Source organism: Phascolarctos cinereus, unplaced genomic scaffold (genome assembly GCF_003287225.1).
Source record: "Phascolarctos cinereus isolate Bilbo 61053 unplaced genomic scaffold, phaCin_HiC Scaffold_5;HRSCAF=322, whole genome shotgun sequence".
In the NCBI taxonomy this organism is placed as follows: domain Eukaryota; kingdom Metazoa; phylum Chordata; class Mammalia; order Diprotodontia; family Phascolarctidae; genus Phascolarctos; species Phascolarctos cinereus.
In genome coordinates this window covers 167,178,021-167,188,078 of record NW_027555958.1, presented here as the reverse complement: position 1 = coordinate 167,188,078, position 10,058 = coordinate 167,178,021, and the positions used below count along the sequence as shown (strand labels likewise).

Here is a 10,058-nt window from a genome sequence, read left to right as displayed (position 1 = left end):
AAAATTTTTGAGATCATCTAGTCTAGTGCCCAAAACAGCTCTCAGACCCTTGACTCTTCTTGCCTTCACAAACAATTATCAGGCAAAAGGAATAAGGCAGATCTGAAATATCTTGCATGTAAATAAGTCAGTCAAGTAAAAATCTGGACATACATTTTAGAATACAATCTAATGTCCTGTGTTGAAGTAAAGCAAATATATGACCATAAAGATGGCTGTTGACTACATTAGGCTGTGAGCTCCTTGAGAGCACAGACTATTTTTTGGTCTTTCTTTATATCCCCAGAAATTAGCATTGTGCCCAGAACATGATAGGTGCTTAAAAATGCTTGTCGACTTAACTCACAAATCTGTAACTTCCAAACCTTTCAAATAAAGTAGAGAAGATGCCAACAACCCTTAATTTTAACATTTCTAAAAGGTTAACCAAGCATTCCCTTCAGAAACAATCTTCTCAGAATAAAATCCAGGAGGATGGATTTTGGGGTGCCAGCTGTGGCTCCTGACAACTCCCAGATGCTATCATGGCTACTCTTAATATAACATCTATGGCAAATTCCCCATTTCTTTAAGACAAATAATCTCATTGGTGTGTTTAATAATAAAGTTAGTTAAGAAAGCAACATGCAAGCTGGTCCTAAATATTTTGACCATTTTGTTATTTTTTTCCCTTGATTTGGCAGGTAGTATATTTCTTGAAAATATATTCTTGTGATGAAGAGGACCTCAGCAACACACCGTTGCCTCTGCAATGATATGAGCTGGCAGCACTTTCCTTTAAATCACATTTGGTTGATGAAATAGAAGAACTTGAGGTCCTGTAGGAACAGACCCACAGCACTGACTAAGAACATTAACTTGTTCCTTTGTGATACTGCTTTTTGTCATTTTGCCTGGGAGGAGGAGAAGGATACACAGGAATACAAGTGGTGCCTGGAGCTAAATAGATCTGGCTCTTGTTGCAACACTGTGAAGAGCTGGAGAAAAAATAAAACCAATGGCTGAGGATTTTGCTCCCTTGGAAACACAGGAAAACTTAGGAAGCTTCAGGGACAAAGAATGCTAAATTTATTTGCAACCTGATTTTTGAATACAGTGGTGCTAACACACACACACACACACACACACACACACACACACACAAAACATACTTACACAATGAACTAAATCACGAGAGATCTAGGTGTAATAGAAAAGAGGGTGGTAGCTGAAGAAATTCAGATGACAGTTCTCTGATAAGCTCAGATTGAAAAAAAGACAGGGATGAAAAATGGAAACAGGAGCACTTAACTGAAACAAAGGCAAAAGAATGCTCTAAACTTGTAAGAATAACAGCAGAAAGGCCCAAACTAGAATTAGCTAACACATGTGAAAGACAACAGAAAGAGAGCTTGGAAGAACAAAGAAAGGGTAGATCATTCCACCAGATAAAGGATTCAAAGCAGAAATACACAACTCCTATTCTGTTTCAGTCTTCTCCATCATGACCCATGATCTTCAAAACAGAAAAGTAAAATCAGCACCATTAAGAAGTATGAGGGAGAAGAAAATGAGAGGGAGAGAATATGGAACTGAAAATAAAATGAAACTGAATTTTAAAACAAATTGAATTGAAACTCAGGTTAGGTACAGAGATAGTAAGACAGAACTAACTCAAATGTACAAATGGATTTGTGACCTTATTAAAGTGGATGTCACTTCTAACAATGCAAGAAACCACCCATAGACAATTGCCCATTCTGGACAACTACTGTCCACATCTTCTCTTAAGTTCATCATGGGGGTGGAGGATGGGGGACAGAACAGCCAACATGTTGGAGATCTTCTTTGTTTTCTCTTAATGGCATGAGCGTGCCAGTGGAACATGTGGGCAATCTACTAGTGATTATCTCTCCTGCATTTCATATAATTAAAACTTAATTTAAACCTCAGACCAAGTGAATTTCATATCAAGGTATACAGAAGGAACTTTCAGGTGTCATTAATCTCTGAGGAATCCTGGCATTTGAGACAGATGCCAAAATATGGGAAATGGGTAAACATTCTCCTGATTTTCAAACTGTCGGGAAAGATAGATTCTAGAAATTCAAGCTCAGTCAACTTAGCACTGATCCCTAGCAAAATTCTATAACTGGTTATTAAACAGATGATCAGTGAACATTCAGGAAAAGAAAGGAATTACTGGGAGCCAATATGGGTCAGCATATTTTTATAGGATTATGGGTAGATAAAATAATGCCATAGGAATTTTTATCTCATTGATTTGGCAAGACATTTGACACAATTATCCTTGTGGACAAGAGGGATAAGCATGGGCTCAGGAATTGTACAGCAAGATGAATTCACTGAACAAGAGTTCAGTCAGCTAGTTCATTACACTGTCTCCAGGGATGATGGAGTTAGTACATGGAAAAATAAGAGGTTTTATTCAGTCACTGTAATATAGAGCAAAGCAATCACCTATCTATACTAGCTATGCCCCAAACTTCTTACCTTGAATTTGGCTCCAGTTTTCTATCACTTTTATAGCGCCAAGGACTTTGCCACTTCCAATATTATCCTACCCTGCTGCCATGTTTGCAACAGAAATTTTATTAAAAGAAAACAAGACAGAAAATCACTTAACTATGCAAATGAGGCAACCAGATTATTTTAAAAGTATTCTTCTTATTAGGAATCATTTATTGTTATTCTTACAATATTGTTATTGTTAGAATTTAAAATTATTACAACTACATAAAAATTCAGTTGAGTTTTTGAGGTTATGATGGCTTTTTTGAATGAAGTTTATGTTACTATCCTATTTAAAGTATTATAATTTCTTTTTTTTTCTTTTTTTTGGGGGGGAGGGTAGGCAATTGGGTTGACTTGCCCAGGGTCACATCGCTAATAAGTGTCAAGTGTCTGAGATTGGATTTGAATATTATAATTTCTAAAAGGAAATTATATTGATGATTTTTCTAGTGAGATTATAGCTCTTGACCTAAATTTAGTTTACTCATGCTGCTCTTTGATCTCTGTTTTCATTAGACTGTTTCATCATCCTGTGTGCTGCCATTCTTGATGATTTCCAACTTGGCTTGCCTTAGAACTACATTTCCCAGAATCCCTCCTACTGATTTCTGGCACAATGACTTCAACTTGAGTGCATAAACCTGCCTCTAGGTTGGACATCCTGCTTTATTCCCTTAGCCAATGGCTACAGAGCATGCAGAGGCTTTAAGTATGTGCAGTGCAAGTTGAAACAGATTCCAAGAAACTCCATGAGGGGGCACTCAAGCCTGCAGTCTCATCTTTTCGAACTACGGCACAAGATTGTGACCCTGCAAAGTCACTTAGCAACACTTAGAAATAAATCTAGCTCCAGGAGAAACAAGAAGTGACTCTCTGTTCCTCAGCCTATCTCATCAGATCATATGAGAAATTTGCTTAGGATGCCAAAAAGTTAGTGCATGGCATGTCCAGGAGCACATGATGAGAAACAAATACCTTTGAAACCTGGATCTAATTTTTCCTAGAACTCAGACCCTAATAACCAGCTCAAAATAGCATTTGTTTTTTCATGGTTTTCTGGGCAGTCGAGCCAATAGGCCACCCTTTACATGACACGAAACAGCCTACTGCAGGGAGAACTTGAAAGTTTCTTACGTAAGGTCCAATCAACATTTGGCAACATCCTATGAAGAAAAGTTTATCTTTATACTCAGTAATGGTGGTGAAAATCACTGGATCATCATTGATGACACTGCTTCTCAATAAGGCTACGTATAAGGAAATCATGGTCATTGCAGATCCAGGTAAGAAACCAGGAACACTGGCTCTTTGTCATTCTCATTGGTATCAAGATCCATTGGCTGACATTTCAAGTTCCTATATTGCCTAGAGCATTTGGGGAATTATGTCAGGTTTTCTCTACTGTTTCTAGAAAAGTTTTGGACCACTCTTTACCAGAGGATCATGGGTTACCAGACTAGCACTCTTCAGAAAATACAGTTCTGAGTTTTATGCACATGATTATATAATAGACACTATTTACAAGGCTCCCCATTCCAGGCTGCCACCTATACTGTTGGGTGGACCAGAAATCTGGGTTCTCAGATAAGTTTTGGTCAACATTCTACTGAAGGGGTTCATTCAACTACATATTTTCCTACACTAGTGGTCTTCATTAGGGAGAAAAATAAAAGAGAGAGTTTTGGTTCTAGATTACCAAGCTCTTAAGATGGTAACTTTATAGGATATATGTCGTAAACCAGTTGTGGGAGGCCAAGGTGCAAAGCTGAAACTCTAGGAGGTACACAACTTGAACCCCTTCACAGAGGCAATTAATGGAAGAATGTCTTCCAATCTAGCTAGGGCAAACTATTATGCCCTCCTGGCTTAGTAACGCTCTCGCCAACTTAAGCAGTTTCATAAATTTCATTTTCCCAAACCTCCTAGATTGGGGTTCAGTTGAAGGTATATTGGGACAATATTTTAATATATTCTCAAAATCCCCTAATCCTCTTATGTCCCTTTGTAATAGAAACCTACCTCACAGTGTTGTTATGAGGAAAGCACTTTGAAAACTTTAAAGGGTTATATAAATGTCATCTATTATAATTGTTGTTCTCTAATGCATCAATTAGAGCCCTCTTCTCTCAGCTTGACTTGAAATATACCCTATGACATCCTCAATATACTACTACTCACTACTACCTCAATAGAGTCATTTGGCTAGTGGTACCATTTGGTGGCCAAAAATATATATATACTACATTTCCCTGAAATGCTGGGCTAAGGAATTTGGAGTTTATTTTAGTAGGAAATAGAGAAGGTTTTTAAGCAGTATAATTACATGATCATATTTGTATTTAAGGAATATTATTCTGGCAGCAATTTGATAAATGTACCAGATAAAAGGAGGAGAGTCAGACTGAAGCTGGAGTAGCCAAATAGGAGGTCACTGCAGTAGTCCAAGTGAATGATAATGAATGCCTATTCTAAAATGGTGACAATAGGAATAGAAAGTGGAAGAATATTGCAATATATATCATGGAGATTGGGTTTTAGGGAAGAGAGTGATAGGACACACTCTCTTCAAACTATAAAACACTGGAAAAGCAAAGAAGAGCATTGCCAGAGGAGAGAAAAATAAAAATAACCTCCCTTCTCTCTTTGAAAAGGCAGGGCACATTGAACACAGAATACACAGGTGAGGTGTTGGTTGAATTTTTTTTCTCTTTCTTTTTAAATCTTTGTTACAGAATCACTGAATCACAGAACTAGAGAGTTGGAAAGAGTTTCACCAGGCTTCTCATACAACCCATAACAGAAAGGACTCCCTACAATAACATACCTATCCAGTGGTCATCCAGCCTTTTCCTGCAGACCTTCAAGGAGCAGGAACCCAAAACCTCTTGAAGCAGCCCATTCCACTTTCAGACAGCGTTTGGGCAGGTTTTGTTTTTGTTGTTTGGTTTGTTTTGTGAGGTTATTCTTTGATCACTTGTCTTATTTACTCCTCTAAGATTGATCTATTTAAATTGTTAGTTTTGTTTCTTTTAGTAATTTATATTTTTTTGCAGTCAATCATCTATTTGTTTTAAGGTCTATAATCATTAGCATATGGCTGCCCATACTATTCTATATGTAACAGGGGACTGGACATAGAGGTCTTAGTCCTGGGAGTGTGGGCAAAGAATCCATATTGATGTTTGGTGGCTTGCTTCTGGAAATGTTTGATAATGTGGAATGGAAGGGCCTGATTCTTCACTTCAGATCAGGTATTCAGGTATTCTCTATTTCCTGTTGGCTTTTCATGATGACAGTCTTTTGATGGGCTTGTGAACTGGAAATAATTGTGCATATAAGAGGCACTAAGCCTTGAAATTGAGCTCTGGTGCCAAGCAAGGCCAGAATTGCTGAAGGCCTCCTGGTGGGGTAGGAGTCTCTGGCTCTCCCTATGCAAGTACAACGTGGGCTGAAACATATAGTGACTATGTTGGTTCTTTCCCTGCTGTATCTATTTTTCCTGTTCTTAGAAGAAGGAAGATTGGAAGTATAGTAGGGACTTTGTGAGCTTCAAAAGGTTGAAAGAGCTAAGATATCTTCCCAGAAGCTATAGCTACCACATTCCTGAGGGGCAACCTACTTGACCCAGCTCAGCAGTGGATAGACCTGGAAGCCAAGATGCCTTGTCCTGCAAGCAAGGGGACTAGTTATCCAACATCTATACTGTTTCTGTAAGCGAACTTTGTGGGAAAATGATTTGTAGTAAATGCTTTAAGTTTGACCCAATCTCCACAGGGACTGAGGTTCTGAGGTGAGTGTACTCCCCTTACTCTACCCCTCACCCCAGTTCAAGGAAGTGTGCTTGTACTTCTGTTCTTGCTCTGTCTTCTAGGTAGATATCCCTTTTATAAAATGCAATTGATTTTCATTGGCTATTCGATATTGAAGAAATATGAATTGGTTAAATTAGTAGCGGTATGCTAATCAGTATTATCAATGAAATTGTGAAGGTATTAAGTGGTGTTTGATATTGGGGTGGGGGGATATTAGAATGGGACAAGCTAAAAGCATTAGAAGAATGCTTCCACCCTTGAGGGACACCCCCACAAGTCTAGGGAGAGAATGTAGTCAGACACATTCTGAGAACTTAACCTGCAATTCCCTGGTCAGGTTTTGAGAAGAGGCCCAGAGTCTACATGGACCACATCTGGTATCCTTAATTTTTTTCATATTTATTATGATTTTCCCTTTTTCATTTAGAATTTTGTTGATGTACATCTTTTGCTCTTGCAACACACAAGAAACTTCTTTCTCCTCCTATGCATGTATCAGCCTTTATCCTTTCCCTTTCAACATAATGGGAAAAAGGCTACCCAAATCTTATCAATGTAAACTTCCAATATTATTAGCATTAAATAAAAAAGGTCGTTTTTCATAGAGATCGAAATAAAGATGGTAGATAACATGAGAAAACATTTCCATGAATTCTAGTTTGTATTTGTATCCAAATTATTCAACTGTGTATAGATAACTTAGCAGCAAGACGGTCTTAGGTAATTTCTATCTTTATTAACAACAATCCATTTGACCAAAAGACTGTGCTAACTCTCTGAGGCTCAACACTCTAAACTGGCATGCTACCATTATTCTGTAGGGAGTACATGTTGCACTTTAGTCCCAAAAAATGGATCTGTGATACTTTACTGGCAATTATTCATATACTTAGGAAATTTCTTCTATTGTTGAACTGAATACCTCCTGTAGTTTCACATACATTTTAGGAATGAGGCAGTATCTTAAATTCTTGTAATAGTGTCTTGCACATTCTGAGACACTGAAAGAGTAGCTGTTGATTAATTTTTGCAGCTTTTCGTTATTGAGGGTATCAATCTAGAAAGCATTTATTAAGTGCCTACTATGTTCCAGCCACAGTACTAGACACTTTGGATAGAAAGAAAATAATTTCCTAGGAGGTGATATTCATTTTGCTGGAGAAACATTTTAAGCATATAAACCAATTCCAAATATATATGTAAAAAATACAAAATAATTTTGAGAAGCCACGGTCAGTCTTGTGCTTTAGGAACACCATTTGGTAGCTCTATCAAGAATAATTGGAATGAAGGAAAACCTTTGGCCAGGGAAACCAATCAGGAGGTTATTGCAATAATCCTAGCAAATAGGACCTAAATTAGGCTAGAAGCTTGTCAGTGGAGAAAAGGCAGACAGATGGGAGGTGGAATTAACAAGACTTAACAACTGATTGATGGGAGGGGGGACTGAGAGTGAAGAATTCTACAATTTCTCAAAAGATCCACTTGTTATTTGTATAAAAATTAAGGCTTCTGGGACACCCAAAGCTGAATAGTGCAGCAGATATAGAGCCAGACCTAGGGTCAGGAAGATCCCAGTTCACATTCTTGGCCTCAGACATTGTGTGGCCTTGGGCAAGTCACTTGACCCGTTTGCCTCAGTTTTCTGATTTGTAAATAGGGAGTAATAATAGCACTTACCTCCCTGGATTGTTGCAAGGATCAAATGAGATAATAAGTGTAGAGATTTTCACATTGTAAACACGTTATAAATGTTTATTATTAATTACATTACCCTATTTTTTTCAGATAGCCTGAATAAATTCCCCCCTCCTAATTATCCAAAAAATTTAGAAAAAATTAGAATGTTTTTCATTCTTGAATACTTGTTTTTTCATAAGTTCACACAAAAAAATAACATTAAATTTAAAAAAAAAAAGCTTTAAGGATAACTCCTAGATTGTCCATGTGGGTGACTTAGGAGGCTGGAAGTGTTTTCGACAGAAATTTAAAAAAAAGTAGGGTTTGGTGGGGTGAGGGTAGATAAGTTCTGCTCTGGACATTTCTACTTTGAAAGCAAACAGCACAGCATTAAAATTCGTTTAATTCAGAGGGCTTCTCCTTCCAAAAAATACCCGGATATTTTTAAGAAGACAAACACACAAAACCACAGCGGCCAGGCTGGGGAGGGGAGGGGAGGAGCGGGGCGGGGCGGGGTGGGTGGGGTGGGGTGAGGTGGGTGTAGGGGGGAGTGGAGCCGTGTCACGTGGGCCCTCTCTGCCCTCCCTCCAGTCTCTCCCCGCCCCTTCCCGTCCCTCCCCGCTCTCTCCTCGGCCTGACTACGCGTTCCTGTTAGAGCGGAAGTGTTTGTCCCTCGGTGCAGTCCGTCCGCCTCGGCTGGCTGACGTAGAATTGGGCTGACGTGTCGGCGGTTGTTGCGGTGGGCCGGGCAGAGCCGAACCGGGCCGGACAGCGCCGCGGCCACTATGGCGGAGGCGTGGGACGAGATCCGGCGGCTGGCAGCCGACTTCCAGCGGGCGCAGTTCGCAGAGACCACGCAGAGGTGCACACTTTGACCCTGACCCTCACCCCCGCTCTCCCCAAATAGCCTCACTTAGGACTTGGGCTCGCGGCGGCCTCAGGGTCGCCAGGGCCCCGTTCCCCGAGGCCCGGCCCCTGGTACCCCGAGGCGTCCCCTAGCCCTTCTGGAGGCCGCGTTTGGTCCCCTCCTTCTCTTTACTCCCGGGCCCTGCCAGTTCACACCTGTCATTTCACCTGCGGGTGGGGGAGGGTCCAGTTGCATCATCAACTGTTGTCTTTTGCACGCACTTGTGCGGTAAAATTTCCTCCCAGACCTTTGTGTGTAATGGACAAAATGACATAATAATCAACAACCATAATACTAATAATAGTAATAATCCATGTGTATTGGGGCAGCTAAGTGGTGCAGTGGGTAGAGTGCATCTTCCTAGACTCTTCCTGAGTTCAAATGTGGCCTCAGACACTTACCAGCAGTGTGACCTGGGCGAGTCACTTAACCCTGTTTGCCTCACGTTTCCTTCATTTGTAAAATGAATTGGAGAAGAAAATGACAAACCTTTCTAGTATCTTTGCCAAGAAAACCCCAAATGGGGGTCATGAAGAGTTGAGCAGACTGAAACGACTCAACAACGGCAAAAAAGTGCTTTCCCCAAAGCAGTCGTGTGAATATAAGTGCTTCTGCCCTTATTTTAGAATTAAAGAGACCAACTCTCAGAACGGCTTGAGTGTCCAAGGCCAGACCCCAGTCTAGGTTTTTTGTTTCTTGAGACCGGCCCTCTTCACCACGCCGACCTAGCTACTTCAAAGAATGACATCATAGGACTTGACATTGGAAGAAATGGCCTTGTGGGTTATTTAGTGGGCTTCTCTTAATTGTACAGATAAGAAGACTGAGGGCCAGAGAAGTCATTAAGGGGAAGAGAGATGACGTTTGTCCTGCTTGTCCACACCTAGCAGAAGTAGGAGCAATGCTGGTGGAACTGGCTGAGGCAAATTTAGGTTTGATGTGAAGGGGCAGCTTGCTGACCATTAGAGCTGTACAGAACTTAAATGGGCTGACTCAGAAGCCCCACAGTGGAGGTCTTCAGCCAGAGATTGGATGACTGCTTTTGAGAGTTGTCATGGGTTCTTTTGGCCATCTGGTGAAGCCTATGAGCCTTTTGTCAGAATGATTTCAATAATATTAAAATTATTAATAAATAACAAATAAAT

At 40.1% G+C, this 10,058-nt stretch overlaps 1 protein-coding gene across 1 annotated transcript in view; it reads left to right on the top strand.

Annotated features, from left to right (window-relative positions):
* The first annotated feature begins 8,642 nt into the window (after nt 1-8,642).
* The window catches only part of UFL1 (UFM1 specific ligase 1), a 38,091-nt gene continuing 36,675 nt past the window's right edge, over nt 8,643-10,058 (top strand). The window contains 1 exon segment of the mRNA XM_020998311.2: nt 8,643-8,868. Coding sequence (XP_020853970.1) covers nt 8,792-8,868 — 77 coding nt within the window. The 5' untranslated portion in view covers nt 8,643-8,791.